At 45.5% G+C, this 24,483-nt stretch overlaps 1 protein-coding gene and 1 long non-coding RNA gene across 26 annotated transcripts; both read left to right on the top strand.

Moving 5' to 3' along the window:
- The first annotated feature begins 1,501 nt into the window (after positions 1-1,501).
- akap8l (A kinase (PRKA) anchor protein 8-like) lies at positions 1,502-24,214 on the top strand. 4 transcript variants are annotated; one of them, XM_055907419.1, is made up of 13 exons: positions 1,502-1,629; positions 2,359-2,403; positions 2,879-3,089; positions 5,778-6,339; positions 7,119-7,245; positions 9,413-9,444; positions 9,527-9,557; positions 11,316-11,433; positions 13,663-13,804; positions 14,019-14,124; positions 16,772-16,902; positions 22,924-23,019; positions 23,110-24,214. In XM_055907419.1, exons 1-13 carry the CDS (start codon positions 1,605-1,607, stop codon positions 23,659-23,661), a joined length of 2,178 nt encoding a protein of 725 aa, XP_055763394.1. In that variant the 5' UTR covers positions 1,502-1,604; the 3' UTR covers positions 23,662-24,214. The 4 variants fall into 4 exon arrangements, with proteins under 4 accessions (XP_055763394.1, XP_055763395.1, XP_055763393.1 ...); XM_055907420.1 differs by having other exon boundaries at positions 1,503-1,629; positions 7,122-7,245; XM_055907418.1 differs by having other exon boundaries at positions 1,504-1,629; positions 7,122-7,245; positions 11,316-11,472.
- LOC129839783 (uncharacterized) lies at positions 16,909-22,917 on the top strand. 22 transcript variants are annotated; one of them, XR_008757092.1, is made up of 5 exons: positions 16,909-17,788; positions 17,865-17,914; positions 17,965-19,743; positions 20,186-20,487; positions 20,564-22,917. It is a non-coding gene; the product is annotated as an uncharacterized LOC129839783 (long non-coding RNA). The 22 variants fall into 22 exon arrangements; XR_008757089.1 differs by having other exon boundaries at positions 16,909-17,373; positions 17,488-19,743; XR_008757093.1 differs by having other exon boundaries at positions 16,909-17,411; positions 17,538-19,743.
- Positions 24,215-24,483: the final 269 nt, after the last annotated feature.

Here is a 24,483-nt window from a genome sequence, read left to right as displayed (position 1 = left end):
AAAACTGGAGCAGCAGCACGACCAGGTGGACTGGGGACAGCAAGGAGTCATCATGCGAGGTAGTCCTGAGGCATGGTCCTCGGGCTCAGGTCCTCCGGGAGGGAAGAGGGAGAGAATTAGAGGGAGCATACTTAAATTCACACAGGATATCTGATAAGACAGGAGAATTACAGCAGATATAACAGACTAACCCTAGCCCCGAGGCACATAGACTATTGCAGCATAGATACTGGAACCTGAGACAGGAGGGGGGTCAGGGGACACTGTGGCCCACGGGGCCAATCAGGCAGAATATAACTCCACCCACTTTGCCAAAGCATAGCCCCTGCACCACCAAAGGGAAATCAACTGACCACCAACTTACTACCCTGAGACAAGGCTGAGTATAGCCCAGGAAGATCTCCTCCACCGCACGAGGCAGATGGGGCGCAAAACCGTACAGAGCTGGAAATTCTAAAGGTTGAGGTTGGGCAGGGAGACAGCGAGGCCTATAACCCTGCTATGTAAGGGATAATCAATGAGGGGCTATGCGTTCTATGGAAAATAATGAACTACGTGGAAGGTGTGTTCTGAATTCTGATTGGCTGAAAGCCATAGTAAATCAGACCGTATACCATGGGTATGATAAAACATTTATTTTTACTGCTCTAATTACGTTGGTAACCAGTTTATAATAGCAATAAGGCTCCTCTGGGGTTTGTGATATATTGCCAATATACCACGCACTCCGCGTTCCTAAATACAACCCTTAGTCATGGTATATTGGCCATACACCACACCTCTTATTGCTTAAATAAAGCACGCTCTACAATGCCCTTCAAGCCAATCAGAAAGTACTATTCAACAATGTCATCGTATAAACTAAACTTAATGCTAAGCAAGGGGGAATATATGTGCGAGTTGAGATAAATACAAGAGATGATTAGGACAGCAACTTGAACATGATGACATTCTTAAGATGGCACGGCGATAATTCATATGAAACTGTGAGCAGGCGTAGGCGCTTAGAACACTGCTCGTCCAATTAGGATCCAGGATCCAAACAACCAGTTCATAATAAAAAATAAAAATGTCATATAGACTATGGTTGTTAAAATAATGAAGGATAGTTACCTGTAGCCAGTTCTATTTTATATGTATATTGTGCCTTGGATGCAAGTAAAAAACTAAAAAACACGTATTTATTTGTATGTACATGTTGTGAGCTCTCTGACTGTTTCATTCACTGCTGTCCAGGCTTGTAGCATACTACTGATTTCTAATATTTTCTCAAAAGGAAAATCTATAAAATATGTTAAAGAAAAATGATGATTATTCACAGTAACTGATTAGAAAAATTGTTGTACCGTGACTCGCTTTTTTTAACTGACAGACTGGATAACCAATTACAGTGTAGAGTTTTCTGATCAGCCAACAGTAGTGTGGGGAGTGGCTTCCTGCTTTCGGATGACCCAATGGGAGAAACGAGGAGGTGTCGTTTGGTGACACTAGCTAAACGTATTCATCCACTGGTGTGTCCGTTGTTCTTGGTTTGCTAACGGCTACAGTAGCTAGCTGTATATATTTTTTTAAATCCGTAAACAACAATAACATATCATCAAATTATGGAAGGCCGTGGCTACAGTTCAGGTATGTATCAAAATATGTCAATGGGTTTACATTTTCACTAGGTTATTCATGTTCAAGATGTTATATTACTAACGTCATCTAGCTAGCCAATTACTTAGAAGCTAACGTTAGCTAGACATTCAAGATGGCTAGCAAGCTAAAATAGTAACGTTATTTTGTACGTTATACATGGTCATTTTACAGAACCGGTAATGCATGTAATACGTATCTAGCTGTGGTTATATAGAAAGAGAACGTCACAGTCTTAGTGTGTAATCTCATTAAAATGGAGTCCGTCTGCCACGACTTGAACCCACAATAGCGTTAAGGAAATGGCCGCCATATGCCGTTTTTCTACATTTTTTCCACCCTCCAGAGAATACGTTCCCCATAGCCCTTCAAGTTTATGTAACGAACGTTAACGTACTAACTAGCTATGACTGCCACCGTTAACGGTATAGCTAATGTTTTTTTTTAACCAAACGGGGTGTAAAGGTGCAAGGTTGCCGACTAGTTAACTAACGTTAGCTAGCGAAGTTAGTTGGTTAGCTAGCTACATGTTAGCTAGATGTTAGCTTACAGCTAAGTAAGCGGGTTAACTCGTTTCTTTGTTGTCAAACGTTCACCCCTGTGAATGCATTAGCTAGCTATGCTACGCTTGTGTACGTTATGCCACATTACGTTATACAACCCGTTTTGGGAGTGCTTGTAGATAACCCTTTAATTTGAAACCTCTCTTTAATCTGTTAGGAGGATACTCGAGTTGGGGAGGCGGTGGAGGGTCGGGGAGCCGAGGTAAGAGAGAGAGAACGTACTGTATCTGTTCACACCAGTCTAAAACGTTACATATCTGAATTGCCCAGGAATATGTGCCAGCGATTTTGGTTGAATGAACAGTAACACTTTACACCACAGTGTTAGCTGGCACCTTACTTGGGGAGTACAGGCTCGCGGTAATGGCTGGAGTTGAATTAGTGGAACATATCAAACACATCGTTTCCAGGTGTGATGCCATTCCGTTCGCTCTGTTCCTGGACATTAGGTGCCGTCCTCCCCTCAGCAGCCTCCTGTGCTTTAAACATAATTTATTGTGTTGACTTAATCATATTTACAAAATGCACTTAGCCAAAGGCGCCCATATCAAATGTATTGGAATTTAAACGAGGTAGCCTATGATTTGGCTCATTTTGAGTTAGCTAGCTACACCTTTATACCCCTGCCTGTAAACTGTGTGATCCTCACTTTAAAACCATCTCTGCTCTCCCCCCAGGCTCAGACAACTATGACTCGTATGGAGGGGGCTACAAGGACTCCATGTCAGGGATGGGGGGCTACGGAGGAGGGCACAAGAGGGGTCTCTCAGGGAGTTCTCTGTTGTCGACGGGGACCAGTGCAGACGCTGTCATCGCTAAGATCAACCAACGCCTTGACATGCTGACCCAGCTGGAGGGAGGCATGAAAGGCGGGGGGCGCAGCGACAGGTAACACACACAGAGCTCTAGCTGACCTGCACACACCTCTTTCTGGCTGGTAAAGGCGTCCACATGCTTCTCAGCCTAAAGTGTCCTGAACAGCTCGTGCATATATTATGACAACATTGTGACATTTTTGTGGTCTTCGGTACATTTCCCACCGGGTTGTTCTGGCAAACAGTATTGATTCTTCAGGAAAGTCTTTGTCATTCAACGAGAGATGGTTGGTTTTCAAGCATTTTTTAAAATTGAGCAATAAGACATCTTAGTTACATGTAAAATTGACTATGATCTCGTCTGCAAAAAAAACGTAAACATTTGATATTCCATGAGTTATTAGATTAACTCTTGACTATTTTGAGGGAGTGTATACTGGCTACAGTGCCTCAAAATGGACTAACTATGCCGCGGTTTTCTAATTTTTCAAGTCTTTTAAGGGAGTATGTGACCACACTCGTTCAGTTCGCCTAGCCGAATATTATAGCTAGCACCAGCCGAACTGAAGCAAGCTAACAACTTAACACTCCCCTGGTTTCAACTCTCCACACACACGTCTTTGCAGTCAAGATCAATCACGCACCTTCACACAGTTGTGTAGTCTGCCTTTCCAACACTATACACACACACACACACACACACACACACACACACACACACACACACACACACACACACACACACACACACACACACAATCATCTGACCTGCACCTCTCCTGTGTTTTCCACACATCTGCAGCTAGCTTTTCCCATATCAATCCCCCTTTCTCTTCACACCTCCATCACTCTCAATCCCCTCACAATGCTGCCACACCCTCGCTCTTCCTGCTTTAATCACCTCACAATGCTGATGCCACAGCCTCTCTCTTCCTGCTTTATTCGCCTCACAATGCTGCTGCCACAGCCTCTCTCTTCCTGCTTTAATCACCTCACAACGCTGCTGCCACAGCCTCTCTCTTCCTGCTTTATTCACCTCACAATCCTGCAGCCACAGCCTCTCTCTTCCTGCTTTATTCACCTCACAATGCTGCTGCCACAGCCTCTCTCTCCCTGCTTTATTCACCTCACAATGCTGATGTCACACCCTCGCTCTTCCTGCTTTAATCACCTCACAATGCTGCTGCTGCCACAGCCTCTCTCTCCCTGCTTTAATCACCTCACAATGCTGATGCCACAGCCTCTCTCTTCCTGCTTTATTCACCTCACAATGCTGCTGCCACAGCCTCCCTCTCCCTACTTTAATCAACTCACAACTGCCACAGCCACTCCCTGTAATCACTACATACCACCCACATCTTTCCTGTCCCCGCCCTCCTTAGCTAGCCCCTCCCCCTGGACACAACTAGGATGTAACGGTAAGGGTTACAGGGTAAATATCCAATGTATTTCGGTTGGGGAAACATTTTGATTTAAAGGCTAAACTCATATGGTTGATTTTGTAGAATTGGGAACCATTTTTCCCCCTATGGATTTTCAGATCTCGAGGATACGTATTGCTTCAATTTGCTGAAACATAACATGTTAAGGATAAGTAGTCTATTTCTCCGATTCCCGTCCGTTAGTTTGGGTAACACGAGTAGGTTTAGTCTAAACCAGAAGGTAGCTAGCTGTAGTTAGGGGGTTTTAACTGTTGTTGAAGTAACGATAGTAACTATCCAGATGAGCCTCTACCTGGCTCCTTCCACCCAGAACTAGAGATATGAGCCTCTACCTGGCTCCTTCCACCCAGCACTAGAGATATGAGCCTCTACCTGGCTCCTCCCACCCAGTATGTTGTCCTGGGTGTAGTTGGTTTGTCTTCATTATACTGTCATGCTTATGGATTCCCATTCATATTCCCAGGTAGATCCCTCACCACCACAGTCACAGTTCCCAGACACAGGGAAGTCAGCAGCAGGTTGTTATAGTATACTGCCCCCCCTGTGTCATGGAGGTGGAAGTGCAGCACCCACAGATCCCCCAAATGCACTCCCCTCTCTGATCTATCTGACTCAGAACAAACAAATAAACCAACATGTCCACCTCATCCTGACTCTCTGTGTCTGAGTGGGAGGTTGCTCGAGGGGGGGGGGGGGGGGGGGGGGGGCGAATGACGGTGACAACAACCAAGTTCATATTTTGGCTGAGGCCCCACCTTTGTAAATGCACAAGGAACACCAACTAAATGCGTCCCCCCCCCCCTCTGTATTGTGGTACAGTCTAATCACCCTCACATACAAATTGCGACATGGAACAGTACTGTTTCTATAAGGCTGCTCTTGTCTGTCTCTCTGTGACCCATGAACCAACCCTGATATTCTGTACAGCTCCAGCTCTGTCCCCACCTCCACCCCACACGGTGAGACACTCCACCTCATCTTGACTAGAAAGGGAGTAAACCCCCCTCCCCCACTACTGGGGTACCAACCAACCCCCCCTTTGACTCCAGAGAGAAGGGTGGGGTGGATGAGAAATGGGGAATGCTCAAATGTGTGTAAACCAAATGTTGACAGAGAAAAGCCTTCCTGCCATGAATGCCTACATCAAGACTCAGCAGCGTTGGGATTGGCAGAAACATTCTGCATCATTATGACATCACTAATGTGGCTCATCACCTTGGGGGGAAACATGTCAGAGAGAGGAGTAAAAGGAGGGGAAGAGAGATTCCCTCCCTCACTCTCTGCTCGTTCTACCACTCCCTCCCTCCCCCTTTTCGCAGGTTTGACCAATACGAGTCCTTCGACTCACGGGGCCCCTCCCTCCCCTCCCGGGATCTCTACAGATCCGGTAGCTATGGTTACGGCGATGGCCGAGGGGACATGACCCAAAGAGCTTCAGGCTTCGGAGGAGGTGGTGGTCTAAGCTCAGGCTTTGACAGCTCCTCCTCCTACGGAGCTGCTAAGATGCAGCGGCAGAACATGAGAGACTCCTTCTCCAGTGGCCAAGGAGGAGGAAGCTGGGCCGGAGCAGGCCAGCGTTCCCCGAGAAGGGGGGGAGGCCGCGGAGGGTTTGGAGGCCGCAGATCCGACCCCACTCCCATGGGTGGAGGTGGTGGTAGGATGGGTGGAAGAGGAGGAGGCCGGGGAGGTGGCGGTCACTCCCCTGGGGGTAGGGGCAAGCTCCCATCCCTCCTGGGCCACCGCATGCCCCCCCAGACCGGGGCCTTCCACCAGTCCGCTCAACAGGGCCGGGTCCCTGGGCACCAGGACTTCCCAGGGCGACACTTTGGAGGGGGCCCCCAGGGAGGCCACCAGCGCGGGCGCAAGAGGCCCCTCAACCGAGTAAGTACCCTACCGTACTGCCCGCCAGTCTGCCAGCCCCACAGCAGGGCATGATGACTTACCTACCAAACCCCCCCGCCCCTGTTCATCAACCCCCGTACCCCCTAAATGCTCCCCTACCCTGCCTACAGCGCCAAGGGACTGGGGAGGCGTGGATATAATTGACATGACAACTACCAACACATTGACAGCAACGCTCGCCCCCCCCCCCCCCCCAAACTTATAGTTTGGTCATCATACTATCGGCCCCCCAAACTTATAGTTGGGTCATCATACTATCGGCCCCAGTCCCTATTCAATATTGCCACAAATGCCTCTGATTGAACCAAACTGTCCCCCTCCCATTGAAAGGAAACTGCCCTGTTCCAAGAAATAGTAGCCCCTACCAACACCACCCAGCAGAGATCTGGACCAAACTCCATTATAATGTTTTTTCTCTGGGTTTTAATCTTGTGGTTTTATTTTGCCTGGTTCTGCCCCTGATGGAGGCCTTATGGTAATAGTGGAGATATGCCGGGGAGTCCACTGAAAGTTCCTTTTGAGAATCTATTGAAAAGTTCCTTTTGAGAATCTATTGAAAAGTTCCTTTTGAGAATCTATTGAAAAGTCTATTATAGTAATGGTGAAGGGATCCAAGTTAAAGATGGGGAAAAGTTTTATTAGTCCACTGATAGTCCCAAAATGTTTTGCATGTCAGCAATCACATTTTCAAGATATTTGACTTTGAAGAAGCAGAGTGTCACTGGCCACGTCACCAATGTGATGATGATGTCCCTCAGCAGCAGCAGCAGCCTGGTGGTGGTCAGCGTGACGGTCAGAAGAAGAGGAAACAGACTCTGACCGCAGCAGATGAACCAGAGTCTAAGATGAACAAGACAGAGAGCGCAGGTGGAGAGACCGCTGAAGGTACCACACACACACACACACACACACACACACACACACACACACACACACACACACACACACACAGAACAGACGACACTGTCCACACTAGAGGTCGGCCGATTTCAAGTGTTCATAACAATCGGAAATCAGTATTTTTGGGCGCTGTTTAAAAAAGAACATTTTATTTTTGACACCTTTATTTAATCATTATTTAACTAGGTAAGTCAGTTAAGAACACGTTCTTATTTTCAATGGTGGCCTAGGAACGTTCTGCCTCAGATTTGTAACCTTGTCAGCTCGGGGGATCCAATCTTGCAACCTGACAGTTAACTAGTCCAATGCTCTAACACCTGATTACATTGCACTCCATGAGGAGCCTGCCTGTTAGCGAATGCAGTAAGCTAAGGTAAGTTGCTAGCTAGCATTAAACTTATCTTATAAAAAAACAATCAATCAATGACTGTCATTGCTCCAATGTGTACTTAACCATAAACATCAATGCCTTTCTTAAAATCAATACACAAGTATATATTTTTTAACCTTCATACTTAGCTAAAAGAAATCCAGGTTAGCGGGCAATATTAACCAGGTGAAGTTGTGTCATTTCTCTTGCGTTCATTGCACGCAGAGTCAGGGTATATGCAACAGTTTGGGCCGACTGGCTCTTTGCGAACTAATTTGCCAGAATTTTACGTAATTATGACAACATTGAAGGTTGTGCAATGTAACAGGAATATTTAGACTCATGGATGCCACCCGTTAGATAAAATACGGAACGGAATAAACGTTTTGTTTTCGAGGTGATAGTTTCCGGATTAGTCAAAGGTATATGGTTTAGAGAGAAATAGTCGACGCGTTATAATTCCTGTAATAACTTGCGGCTGAATTTGAAAGGGGTTCCTTCGTTATTTTACCGTTCATGTCTTCCATAGAGAATGTCTTGATCTACTTCAAATAAGGTCTGTGTTTCGTGCAGGCTTAAACCGCCTCGACGTTTTGATACCCGTGTAAATCTCACTAGGATAACGTAACGTTTGTCAACATATTTTCATAAATCCACTCTACAAAAAAATGTATCTTCGCTTATATTTAGCCAATATTAATCAGTTACCTTGTCCTATGGATATCTACACAGTTATAAAATTGTCACGGTGATGTAAGCCTACACGAAACACAGACCTTATTTTAAGTGAATCTAAAAAATATCCTATGGAATAAATGAAGGAAGCGCTTTTCAGATTTTGCTAAAAGGTGTCATGGGAATTATGACTCGCACTTTGGTTGTCAATTCTTACCATGCCCATTATTAAAATAGGATTTCCTACATATAGAAATTAAAGTTTTTGTTTTCAACATTCATCACAGGTAACTTAAACGCTATTTTTATTCAAACAGTTGAGAGTATGGCCTCCCGGGTGGCGCAGTGGTCTCTGGGTTCGCGCCCAGGCTCTGTCGCAGCCGGCCGCGACCGGGAGGTCCGTGGGGCGACGCACAATTGGGCTAGCGTCGTCCGGTTTAGGGAGGGTTTGGCCGGTTGGGATATCCTTGTCTCATCGCGCTCCAGCGACTCCTGTGGCGGGCCGGGCGCAGTGCGCGCTAACCAAGGGGGCCAGGTGCACGGTGTTTCCTCCGACACATTGGTGCGGCTGGCTTCCGGGTTGGAGGCGCGCTGTGTTAAGAAGCAGTGCGGCTTGGTTGGGTTGTGCTTCGGAGGACGCGTGGCTTTCGACCTTCGTTTCTCCCGAGCCTGTACGGGAGTTGTAGCGATGAGACAAGATAGTAATTACTAGCGATTGGATACCACGAAAAAGGGGGTAAAAAAAAAAAAGTTGCGAGTATTTGTCTCCTAAGCAGACTCTTCAGTATCATTGTCACTTCAGAGCTGTGTGCGTGTGTGTATTTATGTATTATATTAAGTTAAAATAAAAGTGTTCATTGTTCATTCAGTATTGTTGCAATTGTCATTATTACAAAAATGTGTGTGTGTGTGTATGATCTATATATTTATTATTATATATTTTTTTAAATAAATCGTCCGATTAATCGGTATCGGCTTTTTTTGTCCTCCAATAATCGGTATTGGCATTGAAAAATCATAATCGGTCGACCTCTAGTCCACACACACAAACTACCCCTATGCACTGTCTGACTTGATTGTCTTTCTGTCTCTCTCTTTCTCTGACAGAACCAGCAGAGAACAACGGTGAAGAAAATGAGGTGAGGACCCCAGCTGCTGTGACTTAACTAACACATCTGTGTGACCGTGTGTGTCTACTCATTTTGTTTCTCTCCTCTCCAGGCAACCAAAGCCCCGGCTGATGGAGAGAAAGGTAAGATGGATTCATCTCCTCCTCTGTTATTAGACCTCCTACTATCCTCTCTTCATCAACTGGCCCCTGTTCTCCTCCTCTCTTCATCAACTGGCCCCTGTTCTCCTCCTCTCTTCATCAACCGGCCCCTGTTCTCCTCCTCTCTTCATCAACCGGCCCCTGTTCTCCTCCTCTCTTCATCAACTGGCCCCTGTTCTCTTCATCAACTGGCCCCTGTTCTCTTCATCAACTGGCCCCTGTTCTCTTCATCAACTGGCCCCTGTTCTCCTCCTCCTCTTCATCAACTGGCCCCTGTTCTCCTCCTCTCTTCATCAACTGGCCCCTGTTCTCCTCCTCTCTTCATCAACTGGCCCCTGTTCTCCTCCTCTCTTCATCAACCGGCCCCTGTTCTCCTCCTCTCTTCATCAACCGGCCCCTGTTCTCCTCCTCTCTTCATCAACCGGCCCCTGTTCTCCTCCTCTCTTCATCAACCGGCCCCTGTTCTCCTCCTCTCTTCATCAACCGGCCCCTGTTCTCCTCCTCTCTTCATCAACCGGCCCCTGTTCTCCTCCTCTCTTCATCAACCGGCCCCTGTTCTCCTCCTCTCTTCATCAACCGGCCCCTGTTCTCCTCCTCTCTTCATCAACCGGCCCCTGTTCTCCTCCTCTCTTCATCAACCGGCCCCTGTTCTCCTCCTCTCTTCATCAACCGGCCCCTGTTCTCCTCCTCTCTTCACCAACCGGCCCCTGTTTTCCTCCTCACAAAATGACTACAATAGTTTCCATGAGCTTGTCCAGTGATTTAAAGTAATGATAATTAGTGGACATTTAGAAAACATTGTAATGAGATGGGACAATAGCCTGCTACGGTGCGTTTCCATTGAACTGTGTTGTCATAGAAACAAACACATTCCCATCTAGTGTCTTGGAAGTGTTTCCATGATCTATTTAGTCTGCCCTCCCACCTATCTGTCTCAGGTAGCCTGCGAAAGCCAACATAGATAGAATGCAATAATTGACTAACGAGCCATATTCTAATAAATCTCATGTGCCAATGCGTCGCAATGGTGAAACTTGCACTCCTGTAGATCTGAAATAATTGGATGGTGAAACAGGAAGACCAGAAAAGCCTCGTCCCTGATTGGCAGATGAGTGGCAACCCCGATTAGAAGCACCTTCTGCTCGTCGGTTGTTCCCTACAAATGCTGTTTTGAAGATTTCTTTTTTTTACCTACACTGAAGAAGGCTGCAAAAGTGGAAACGTCTGTGTACGCTATCCTTGATGCAGTGAAAATAATATAAATTGAGAGATGAAGTAAGCTTGATTTAACAAGTGTTTAGAATTCCCCGCATACCTTAAAAATTATACTTTAGTAAAGTTTCATTTTCCGCTATAAAGAAAGTTGGACTAAAGAGAGAATGTTGAGCAGAGAACATTTCTCCTATAGCTGCCGTTTCAGTATTTTTTTTTGTTGCCGTATTACTTTTGTCAAATGAACCTGGGTCAATGCAAACCTACCTACAGTCTCTTTCCTGCTCCGCCCATCTTTTATTCAAGCTGGGTGACGTTTCACAACTCTAGATGTAATTTTCAATAGACTGCCTCTATCCTTGCTTCCCTCCCTTGCCCGCTTCCCTGTCACCTCCTCCCTATTTCCCTTCCCCTCAACACAAAAACCTCCTCTCCTTTTCCCTCGCTCTTTCCCCGTCTCCCCTCCTATCTTTGCCTCATCTCTCCATCTGTCTTCCTCTCCAACTGTAACCTCTCCTCTCTCCCCAGTGGTGTCGATGCAGGAGGAGATCTCTCAGATGAAGAAGAAGCTCCAGACAGGGAAACAGACTCCTCCCCAGGACAAGGTCCCCAAAAACAGGAGGAAGAGGGGCGGCTTCCTGGAAAGGTCAGGGGTCACACTAACACCCAAAAGTCAAACCCAGAGGTCAGTTATTACAAAATACATCTCTTAATTTCTCTGTCTAATTTTCTTCCTTTTCTGTCTCTCCTTTACATATCTTCTCCTCTCTACTCTTGCTCAGAGGTCAGAGTTATTATACGGAATCTTCTCTTCCTAAATACAGTGCCTTCGGAAAGGATTCATACCCCTTGACTTTTTCCACATTTTGTTACAAAGTGGGATTAAAATGGATTTATTTCTCTTTTTTTGTCCATTCAATACATGTTAGAATAACCTTTGTCAACTTGCTTGTTGATCATTGCTAGACAACCATTTTCAGGTCTCGCCATAGATTTGAAAGCAGATTTATGTCAAAACTGTGACTCAGGAACATTCAGTCTTCTTGGTAAGCAACTCCAGTGCATATATGGCCTTGTGTTTTAGGTTATTGTCCTGCTGAAGGGTGATTTCCTCTCCCAGTGTCTGTTGGAAGCAGACTGAACCAGGTTTCCCTCTAGGATTTTGCCTGTGCTTAGCTCCATTCTGTTTCTTTTTATCCAGAAAAATTCCTCAGTCCTTAATACAAGCATACCCATAACATGATGCAGCCACCACTGTGCTTGAAAATTTTGAGGGTGGTACTCCGTAATGTGTTGAGTATGTCCCAAACAACATTGTATTCAGGACAAAAAGTTAAATGCTTTGCCACAATTTTTGCGGTATTACTTTAGTGCCTTGTTGTAAACAGGATGCATGTTTTTGGAATATTTTAATTCTGTACAGGCTTCCTTTTCACTTTTTCAGTTAGGTTAATATTATGAAGTAACGTTTGTTGATCCATACTCCGTTTTCTCTTATTAAGCTCTGTGACTGTAAAAGTCAAATCCCTGAGCGGTTTCCTTCCTCTCCAGAAACTGAGTTAGGAAGGACGCCTGTATCTTAGTAGTGACTGGATGTATCGATACACCATCCAACGTGTCATTAATAACTTCACCCTGTTCAAAGGGATATTCAGCGTATGCTTTTTTTAATCTACCAATCGGTGCCCTTTGAAGAATTGGAAAACCTTTATGGTTTAAATTCACTGCGCGATTGAGTGACCTTACAGATAATTGTACGTGTGGGGTACAGAGATGAGGTCGTCATTCATAAATCATGTTAAACACTATTATTGGACACAGAGGGAGTCCATGCAAACTATTACATGACTTGTTAAGCACAAGTTTACTCCTGAACTTATTTAGGCTTGCCATAACAAAGGGGTTGAATACTTATTGACCCAAGATATTTCAGTGTTCATTTGAAATACATTTGTAAAAATTTCACGAAACATCATTCCACTATGGCATAATGGGCATTGTGTGCAGGCCAGTGACAATTATTTTATTTTTTTAATCTGTTTTAAATTCAGGCTGAAACACAACAAAATGTGGAACAAGTCAAGTGGTGAATACTTTCTGAAGGCTCTGTGTGTACTCAGTGAGGGCAGAATGACCTGTCTTCTTTCCCCTCCCCGCTCTCTCCCCTCCCTCTCTCCTCTCATTCCTTCTTTTCCTAAATATACTCAGTGAGGGCAGAATGACCTGTCTTCTCTCCTCTTTCCCCTCCCTCCCTCCCCGCTCTCTCCCCTCCCTCTCGCCTCGCATTCCTTCTTTTCCTAAATATACTCGGTGAGGGCAGAATGACCTGTCTTCTCTCCTCTCTCCCCTCCCTCTCTCCCCTCCCTCTCTCCCCTCCCTCTCTCCCCTCCCTCTCTCCCCTCCCTCTCTCCCCTCCCTCTCTCCCCTCCCTCCCTCCCTCCCTCCCTGCTCTCTCGCCTCTCATTCCTTCTTTTCCTAAATATACTCAGTGAGGGCAGAATGACCTGTCTTCTCTCCTCTTTCCCCTCCCTCCCTCCCCGCTCTCTCCCCTCCCTCTCGCCTCTCATTCCTTCTTTTCCTAAATATACTCAGTGAGGGCAGAATGACCTGTCTTCTCTCCTCTTTCCCCTCCCTCCCTCCCCGCTCTCTCCCCTCCCTCTCGCCTCTCATTCCTTCTTTTCCTAAATATACTCGGTGAGGGCAGAATGACCTCCTGTAGTCTTTTCTCAGTCTGTGAATGGATGGATGGGGGGGATAATGCATTACTCAACACTAACCACTTAGCTGTAGTTTCACTCACCACACCTTCCAACATATCTGCTTCTGATTGGGCCGGCAGGCTTGTGGTCTGACTGTTGTTCTGTGTGGTCGACAGGGTGACGTTTGCGTGCTCGGTGTGTAAGTTCCGTTCATTCTACCACGAGGACATGGCAGCCCACCTGGAGAGCAAGTTCCACAAAGATCACTTCAAGTTCCTGTCCAGTCAGCTGTCCAAACCCACCACAGACTTCTTACAGGTAGACACACACACACACACACACACACACACACACACACACACACACACACACACACACACACACACACACACACACACACACACAATCAAAGATGGACACACACAGGCAGACACATGCAGACGGACACACACACATTAACACTCAATCTTCTGTAAGATTCCCATGTGTTTTGAGCGGAACCCCCCTCTTACTGTGTGTGTGTACGTACTAGGAGTACCTGAATAACAAGTATAAGAAGACAGAGCAGAGGACCAGTCAGATGGAGAACCACTGTGCTGCTATCTGTCAAGTCTACAAGGAACAGGACCTCACCAGACGTAAGGACAGCAGTGTGTTTATGTGCTGTCTACCAGGGTTTCCGTTAGTCGCTAATAATAGTGAAGGCTATTGTCCCCCCCCCCCCCCCCCCCCCCCCCAGGAGAAAACAAAGAATCCCATTGTGACATAGTGCATTTGAACTTTTTCATTGATGGGAATAGCAGTGAATAAACTGCTGGTCAAGCTCAGGCAGCTGTTTGTTGCTGCTGGAGTAAAACATGTCCGTTTAATAAGACCAGTTATTGCGTCACAATCGCAACAACAAACTACTTTGTAATGAGCTGGAGGCCATATGAATCTTGAAAACATATTTAATAAAAAAATATATGTTTTACTACATATTGAGGCATGTCTTACCTTGCTTCAAAGTAGCCAAAATCCAACCAAACGTGCAGGCAGTTATTTGATAGACTTCCTATTGCCATTGAAACCAGTAGCCCTTTTCCTCTCCTGTTCTATTGGTTTTCAAATCAACTTTCAGGTTTCAAGTTTGAAAAAGCACATTTTCACCTTTTTAAAAAGTCACATTTATAATAAAACATTCCATGCATTCTCGCATTTGCAGACTAGTGTTTATCGAGCTTACTATTCCTAATGTGATGATTGGATAGACATCGTTTAGCCTTGTGATGATTGGATAGACATCGTTTAGCCTTGTGATGATTGGACAGACATCGTTTAGCCTTGTGATGATTGGACAGACATCGTTTAGCCTTGTGATGATTGGACAGACATCGTTTAGCCTTGTGATGATTGGACAGACATCGTTTAGCCTTGTGATGATTGGACAGACATCGTTTAGCCTTGTGATGATTGGACAGACATCGTTTAGCCTTGTGATGATTGGACAGACATCGTTTAGCCTTGTGATGATTGGACAGACATCGTTTAGCCTTGTGATGATTGGACAGACATCGTTTAGCCTTGTGATGATTGGACAGACATCGTTTAGCCTTGTGATGATTGGATAGACATCGTTTAGCCTTGTGATGATTGGATAGACATCGTTTAGCCTTGTGATGATTGGATAAGACATCGTTTAGCCTTGTGGTGGTTGGATAAGACATCGTTTAGCCTTGTGGTGGTTGGATAAGACATCGTTTAGCCTTGTGGTGGTTGGATAAGACATAGTTTAGCCTTGTGGTGGTTGGATAAGACATCGTTTAGCCTTGTGATGATTGGATAGACATCGTTTAGCCTTGTGATGGTTGGATAGACATCGTTTAGCCTTGTGGTGGTTGGATAGACATCGTTTAGCCTTGTGATTGGATAGACAGCGTTTAGCCTAAGAGTAGGCTATGTATCATACATTTGTTTTCTCCTTTGCACAGGAAAATGTTGGCCTTTTTTAGAAACACATTTCATGCAATTCTACCAGACTTTAGATGACAGGAGACATTAGCAGAACCTCTTTTAATAGGACAACATTTACACGGTAGCCTACTCTGCTGACAAACAGATCAATAAAAAGCTCATTTGTGAGTTAATTAGGAAATATCATTTTGGCAATTAAAATGAAGGGGAAAGCTTCCCCCTAGCCTTATGGACACCCCGCCTATGTAATGTATCATCTTCAAATTGCATCTGAGTTACATGTTCAGTTAAGAGATAATTACCATCATCTAAATGTAATTATTATTATTTATTTATGAAAACCGTGGGCGGACGACCTAATCAGGTAATGCAACCAATGCATATGGGTCTGGTACATTTATCTTTAAATGTCCGGTAGATGAAAATGCTGCCGGTCAATGTCCGGCGCTGCGTTTTCCTAATGGAAACCCTGTTGTGTATGTACCGTGTGTGTGTGGCGTGTACATGCTGTATGTTTGTTCTGCTACCCTTCTGTGGAACAGGGAACCCTGTTGTGTATGTACTGTGTGTGTGTGGCGTGTACATGCTGTATGTCTGTTCTGCTACCCTTCTGTGGAACAGGGAACCCTGTTGTGTATGTACTGTGTGTGTGTGGCGTGTACATGCTGTATGTCTGTTCTGCTACCCTTCTGTGGAACAGGGAACCCTGTTGTGTATGTACTGTGTGTGTGTGCGTGTACATGCTGTATGTCTGTTCTGCTACCCTTCTGTGGAACAGGGAACCCTGTTGTGTATGTACTGTGTGTGTGTGGCGTGTACATGCTGTATGTCTGTTCTGCTACCCTTCTGTGGAACAGGGAACCCTGTTGTGTATGTACTGTGTGTGTGGCGTGTACATGCTGTATGTCTGTTCTGCTACCCTTCTGTGGAACAGGGAACCCTGTTGTGTATGTACTGTGTGTGTGTGGCGTGTACATGCTGTATGTCTGTTCTGCTACCCTTCTGTGGAACAGGGAACCCTGTTGTGTATGTACTGTGTGTGTGTGGCGTGTACATGCTGTATGTCTGTTCTGCTACCCTTCTGTGGAACAGGGAACCCTGTTGTGTATGTACTGTGTGTGTGTGGCGTGTACATGCTGTATGTCTGTTCTGCTACCCTTCTGTGGAACAGGGAACCCTGTTGTGTATGTACTGTGTGTGTGGCGTGTACATGCTGTATGTCTGTTCTGCTACCCTTCTGTGGAACAGGGTGGATTTGTAAAGGCTTTTTCTGTGTTTTTCTTTTATGCTGGTCAAACTATTTCCCCGTGTCTCTCTCCTCCTCTGTAACAGAGTTGGGTATGGAACACTTCATGAAGAAGGTGGAGGCAGCCCACTGTGCAGCCTGTGACCTTTTCATCCCCATGCAGTTCTACGTCATACAGAAACACCTCAAGTCCCCCGACCACAACTTCAACCGCAAGGTCAGTACACTACACAGCTCAGTTTATATTGTCTGTAGGGGCTGGATGATACCAGGTCAGTTTATATTGACTGTAGGGGCTGGATGATACCAGGTCAGTACACAGCTCAGTTTATATTGACTTTAGGAGCTGGATGATACCAGGTCAGTTTATATTGACTGTAGGGGCTGGATGATACCAGGTCAGTTTATATTGACTGTAGGGGCTGGATGATACCAGGTCAGTTTATATTGACTGTAGGGGCTGGATGATACCAGGTCAGTTTATATTGACTGTAGGGGCTGGATGATACCAGGTCAGTTTATATTGACTGTAGGGGCTGGATGATACCAGGTCAGTTTATATTGACTGTAGGGGCTGGATGATACCAGGTCAGTACACAGCTCAGTTTATATTGTCTGTAGGGGCTGGATGATACCAGGTCACTACACAGCTCAGTTTATATTGACTGTAGGAGCTGGATGATACCAGGTCAGTTTATATTGACTGTAGGGGCTGGATGATACCAGGTCAGTTTATATTGACTGTAGGGGCTGGATGATACCAGGTCAGTTTATATTGACTGTAGGGGCTGGATGATACCAGGTCAGTACACAGCTCAGTTTATATTGTCTGTAGGGGCTGGATGATACCAGGTCACTACACAGCTCAGTTTATATTGACTGTAGGAGCTGGATGATACCAGGTCAGTTTATATTGACTGTAGGAGCTGGATGATACCAGGTCAGTTTATATTTACTGTAGGGGCTGGATGATACCAGGTCACTACACAGCTCAGTTTATATTGTCTGTAGGGGCTGGATGATACCAGGTCAGTTTATATTGACTGTAGGAGCTGGATGATACCAGGTCAGTTTATATTGACTGTAGGGCTGGATGATACCAGGTCAGTTTATATTGACTGTAGGAGCTGGATGATACCAGGTCAGTTTATATTGACTGTAGGGGCTGGATGATACCAGGTCACTACACAGCTCAGTTTATATTGACTGTAGGAGCTGGATGATACCAGGTCAGTTTATATTGACTGTAAGGGCTGGATGATACCAGGTCAGTACACAGCTCAGTTTATATTTACTGTAGGAGCTGGATGATACCAGCTCAGTTTATACAGACTGTAGGAGCTGGATGATACCAGGTCAGTTTATATTGACTGTAGGGGCTGGATGATACCAGGTCACTACACAGCTCAGTTTATATTGTCTGTAGGGGCTGGATGATACCAGGTCAGTTTATATTGACTGTAGGAGCTGGATGATACCAGGTCAGTTTATATTGACTGTAGGGGCTGGATGATACCAGCTCAGTTTATATTGACTGTAGGGGCTGGATGATACCAGGTCAGTTTATATTGACCGTAGGAGCTGGATGATACCAGGTCACTACACAGCTCAGTTTATATTGACTGTAGGAGCTGGATGATACCAGCTCAGTTTATATTGACTTTAGGAGCTGGATGATACCAGCTCAGTTTATATTGACTGTAGGGGCTGGATGATACCAGGTCAGTTTATATTGACTGTAGGGGCTGGATGATACCAGGTCAGTTTATATTGACTGTAGGGGCTGGATGATACCAGGTCAGTTTATATTGACTGTAGGGGCTGGATGATACCAGGTCAGTTTATATTGACTGTAGGGGCTGGATGATACCAGGTCAGTTTATATTGACTGTAGGGGCTGGATGATACCAGGTCAGTTTATATTGTCTGTAGGGGCTGGATGATACCAGGTCACTACACAGCTCAGTTTATATTGACTGTAGGAGCTGGATGATACCAGGTCAGTTTATATTGACTGTAGGGCTGGATGATACCAGGTCAGTTTATATTGACTGTAGGAGCTGGATGATACCAGGTCAGTTTATATTGACTGTAGGAGCTGGATGATACCAGGTCAGTTTATATTGACTGTAGGAGCTGGATGATACCAGGTCAGTTTATATTGACTGTAGGAGCTGGATGATACCAGGTCAGTACACAGCTCAGTTTATATTGACTGTAGGAGCTGGATGATACCAGGTCAGTTTATATTGACTGTAGGGGCTGGATGATACCAGGTCACTACACAGCTCAGTTTATATTGACTGTAGGAGCTGGATGATACCAGGTCAGTTTATATTGACTGTAAGGGCTGGATGATACCAGGTCAGTACACAGCTCAGTTTATATTTACTGTAGGAGCTGGATGATACCAGCTCAGTTTATACAGACTGTAGGAGCTGGATGATACCAGGTCAGTTTATATTGACTGTAGGGGCTGGATGATACCAGGTCACTACACAGCTCAGTTTATATTGTCTGTAGGGGCTGGATGATACCAGGTCAGTTTATATTGACTGTAGGAGCTGGATGATACCAGGTCAGTTTATATTGACTGTAGGAGCTGGATGATACCAGCTCAGTTTATATTGACTGTAGGGGCTGGATGATACCAGGTCAGTTTATATTGACTGTAGGGGCTGGATGATACCAGGTCAGTTTATATTGACTGTAGGGGCTGGATGATACCAGGTCAGTACACAGCTCAGTTTATAATTACTGTAGGGGCTGGATGATACCAGGTCAGTACACAGCTCAGTTTATATTGACTGTAGGGGCTGGATGATACCAGGTCAGTTTATATTGACTGTAGGGGCTGGATGATACCAGGTCAGTTTATATTGTCTGTAGGGGCTGGATGATACCAGCTCAGTTTATATTGACTGTAGGGGCTGAATGATACCAGCTCAGTTTATATTGTCTGTAGGAGCTGGACGATACCAGCTCAGTTTATATTGTCTGTTGGGGCTGGATGATACCAGGTCAGTTTATATTGTCTGTAGGGGCTGGATGATACCAGGTCAGTTTATATTGACTGTAGGGGCTGGATGATACCAGCTCAGTTTATATTGTCTGTAGGGGCTGGATGATACCAGGTCAGTACACAGCTCAGTTTATATTGACTTTAGGAGCTGGATGATACCAGGTCAGTTTATATTGACTTTAGGGGCTGGATGATACCAGGTCAGTTTATATTGACTGTAGGGGCTGGATGATACCAGGTCAGTTTATATTGACTGTAGGGGCTGGATGATACCAGGTCAGTTTATATTGACTGTAGGGGCTGGATGATACCAGGTCAGTTTATATTGACTGTAGGGGCTGGATGATACCAGGTCAGTTTATATTGACTGTAGGGGCTGGATGATACCAGGTCAGTTTATATTGACTGTAGGGGCTGGATGATACCAGGTCAGTACACAGCTCAGTTTATATTGTCTGTAGGGGCTGGATGATACCAGGTCACTACACAGCTCAGTTTATATTGACTGTAGGAGCTGGATGATACCAGGTCAGTTTATATTGACTGTAGGGGCTGGATGATACCAGGTCAGTTTATATTGACTGTAGGGGCTGGATGATACCAGGTCAGTTTATATTGACTGTAGGGGCTGGATGATACCAGGTCAGTACACAGCTCAGTTTATATTGTCTGTAGGGGCTGGATGATACCAGGTCACTACACAGCTCAGTTTATATTGACTGTAGGAGCTGGATGATACCAGGTCAGTTTATATTGACTGTAGGGGCTGGATGATACCAGGTCAGTTTATATTGACTGTAGGGGCTGGATGATACCAGGTCAGTTTATATTGTCTGTAGGGGCTGGATGATACCAGGTCACTACACAGCTCAGTTTATATTGACTGTAGGAGCTGGATGATACCAGGTCAGTTTATATTGACTGTAGGGCTGGATGATACCAGGTCAGTTTATATTGACTGTAGGAGCTGGATGATACCAGGTCAGTTTATATTGACTGTAGGAGCTGGATGATACCAGGTCAGTTTATATTGACTGTAGGAGCTGGATGATACCAGGTCAGTTTATATTGACTGTAGGAGCTGGATGATACCAGGTCAGTACACAGCTCAGTTTATATTGACTGTAGGAGCTGGATGATACCAGGTCAGTTTATATTGACTGTAGGGGCTGGATGATACCAGGTCACTACACAGCTCAGTTTATATTGACTGTAGGAGCTGGATGATACCAGGTCAGTTTATATTGACTGTAAGGGCTGGATGATACCAGGTCAGTACACAGCTCAGTTTATATTTACTGTAGGAGCTGGATGATACCAGCTCAGTTTATACAGACTGTAGGAGCTGGATGATACCAGGTCAGTTTATATTGACTGTAGGGGCTGGATGATACCAGGTCACTACACAGCTCAGTTTATATTGTCTGTAGGGGCTGGATGATACCAGGTCAGTTTATATTGACTGTAGGAGCTGGATGATACCAGGTCAGTTTATATTGACTGTAGGAGCTGGATGATACCAGCTCAGTTTATATTGACTGTAGGGTCTGGATGATACCAGGTCAGTTTATATTGACCGTAGGAGCTGGATGATACCAGGTCACTACACAGCTCAGTTTATATTGACTGTAGGAGCTGGATGATACCAGCTCAGTTTATATTGACTGTAGGAGCTGGATGATACCAGGTCAGTTTATATTGACTGTAGGAGCTGGATGATACCAGGTCACTACACAGCTCAGTTTATATTGACTGTAGGAGCTGGATGATACCAGCTCAGTTTATATTGACTGTAGGGGCTGGATGATACCAGCTCAGTTTATATTGACTGTAGGGGCTGGATGATACCAGGTCAGTTTATATTTACTGTAGGAGCTGGATGATACCAGGTCAGTACACAGCTCAGTTTATATTGACTGTAGGGGCTGGATGATACCAGGTCAGTTTATATTGACTTTAGGAGCTGGATGATACCAGGTCACTACACAGCTCAGTTTATATTGTCTGTAGGAGCTGGATGATACCAGGTCAGTTTATATTGACTGTAGGAGCTGGATGATACCAGCTCAGTTTATATTTACTGTAGGGGCTGGATGATACCAGCTCAGTTTATATTGTCTGTAGGAGCTGGATGATACCAGGTCAGTTTATATTTACTGTAGGAGCTGGATGATACCAGGTCAGTTTATATTTACTGTAGGAGCTGGATGATACCAGGTCAGTTTATATTTACTGTAGGGGCTGGATGATACCAGGTCACTACACAGCTCAGTTTATATTGACTGTAGGGGCTGGATGATACCAGCTCAGTTTATATTGACTGTAGGGGCTGGATGATACCAGGTCACTACACAGCTCAGTTTATATTGACTGTAGGGGCTGGATGATACCAGCTCAGTTTATATTGACTGTAGGGGCTGGATGATACCAGGTCACTACACAGCTCAGTTTATATTGGCTGTAGGAGCTGGATGATACCAGGTCAGTTTATATTGACTGTAGGGGCTGGATGATACCAGGTCAGTACACAGCTCAGTTTATAGTGACTGTAGGGGCTGGATGATACCAGGTCACTACACAGCTCAGTTTATATTGGCTGTAGGAGCTGGATGATACCAGGTCAGTTTATATTGGCTGTAGGAGCTGGATGATACCAGGTCAGTTTATATTGACTGTAGGGGCTGGATGATACCAGTATTGCGATACTTGTTACTATCGTGGCAAAGAATGGAAAAAACAAGATTTAACGTTTTTAGGAACACAGCCCTACTGACGGTAAGAAACGTCATGTTGTCATCCAGTCACATTTATCCACATCTTCCAAGCTACAGCACACTACTTTACATACAGCAGGTTTATCAAGGACCAGTGATTGGTTAATCACCTAGTTGATCGGTTAACTGATTGGTTGATCATTAAAAGTAGATCGCTGCTCCAGCAGGTCATTGTCGAGGATAAACACCGTTGTGGTCCTTTTTGGCAACTAGATGACAGGTGTTAACTCCAGCTAACTAGACACCTCGGCTCACGTCTCAACACGCACACGTCCATCCTCTCCGCAGTAGCATGCTCACAGTGGGTAATCAGGCCTACATGAACCCTGCTTGGTTGAGATTGGCAGGGAGCATGGATAGTTGGATACAGAAGCACTTTTTATTTTATATTTTGCTATGCTCTCTCTGACTTTTTTCCCCACTGACCCCTGTGTGACCCCAGGGTATGATGGAGCAGTCTAAGAGGGCCAGTCTGTCAGTGGCTCGCAGCATCCTCAACCACAAAATCATCGGAAAGAAGCTGGAGAGTTACCTCAAGGTACACACACACAAGCACACACGCCTATCTCTCACAGAACATCCACTGGCTCTCTCACTCTCTGACCCTGCCCCTCTCTCCTCTCTGCAGGGTGAGAACCCCTTCCTCGGTAACCAGGACGACCAGGACCCAGAGGACTCAATGATTATGGAGGTGTCAGAGGCTGAGCTGACCAATGAGAGCCTGGCGGAGACCACCAAGGAAGAGGCGGGGCCAGAGACATCGCAGGCGGCCACCGGGGCTGATGGGGTAGAGGAGGAGAAGATGGAGGAGGGAGGAGTGGCGGTAGCAGACGGAGGGGAGGAGGAGGCGCAAGTAGAGAAGCTAGCGGGAGGAGAGGGGGAGACGCAGGGTGAGGGGGAGACGCAGGGTGAGGGGGAGACGCAGGGTGAGGGGGAGACGCAGGGTGAGGGGGAGACGCAGGGTGAGGGGGAAACGCAGGGTGAGGCTGAGGGAGAGCTGGAGCAGGGAGGAGAGGAAGAGGAAGACGGGTTTGAAGTTGGAGATGAGTTTGGAGAGGAGGATGAGGGAGTGGAAGGAGAGCTGGGAGAGGAAGAGGAGGATGAAGGAGTGGGAGGAGAGGATGAGGGTGTGGCGGTAGAGAAGAAAGACGAGGATGCTGACGTGGTCGTCATAGAGTGACCTTTACCCTCAATGACCCTTTGACCTCCCTCTGGACCAATTAATACAGCCCTCTCTCCCCTGTCCAGCCAATCCCACTCTACCCCTCCCACAAACAGCCAATCAGATTAATTTATACTTACTGTACATCCCGCCCTCCTCCATTCAGAACCGAGACTCACTAATATGCTTCTGATACGTCTGTTTTCATATACTTTCTCTTCTGTGTAAGTAGACTTTTTTTGTTGTGCCTTTGAATCTGTCGGGCTACGTTGGGATATTTTGACCATGTTTCAGTGGGTAGAGGACCGTGAACTTAGTGTTATTGATATGACACACCCCCTACCTGGTAATACTCCTGGACCCACTCCCTTTCTGTCATAGCTAGATTCCTAGGAAGTGCGAGCGGATTGGTTCGTCTCTTATCGACTCCTCCCAAACGTGCAAAACTTATTTGAAATGTATTTGTTGGTGTGTTTAGATCGAAAGACGGGGCAGGATTTAGTTTTACAGATGGTTGCTGTTGTCATCCATGTTCTTTTTTGGACAGATGAGAATAAATGTTTAAAATGTTTATCTGTGTGTTTGGTTTCTTTGTTGAGCTGATTTCTGCTAGCTTGGTCTCAGATCTTTGTGCTCTTGACAATTCCATTGCTGTTGTCAAGACACATGACAATGAATTAGTTAGCATGATCGCAGAAACAGACTGGCTGATGATCTGGGTTTAGATTAGAATAAGGACAAGGGTCAAATTCTTCATTTACACACATGGTTAAAAGGCTCAGGACAACTTTAACACTACACTGTAAATCCAATCATTCACATAGGGTGCGGCAGGTTGGC

This window comes from Salvelinus fontinalis, chromosome 40 (genome assembly GCF_029448725.1).
Source record: "Salvelinus fontinalis isolate EN_2023a chromosome 40, ASM2944872v1, whole genome shotgun sequence".
In the NCBI taxonomy this organism is placed as follows: domain Eukaryota; kingdom Metazoa; phylum Chordata; class Actinopteri; order Salmoniformes; family Salmonidae; genus Salvelinus; species Salvelinus fontinalis.
Note: the sequence above shows the minus strand (reverse complement) of the source record. Positions and strands in the feature narration are given on the sequence as shown.

Coding starts and splice junctions, on each gene's coding strand:
- akap8l (XM_055907417.1), top strand. CDS start 1,605: ATGGAAGGCCGTGGCTACAGTTCAG. Junction 2,404..2,878: donor TGGAGGGTCGGGGAGCCGAG/GTAAGAGAGAGA, acceptor CTCTCCCCCCAG/GCTCAGACAACTATGACTCG. Junction 9,445..9,526: donor ACAACGGTGAAGAAAATGAG/GTGAGGACCCCA, acceptor TCTCCTCTCCAG/GCAACCAAAGCCCCGGCTGA.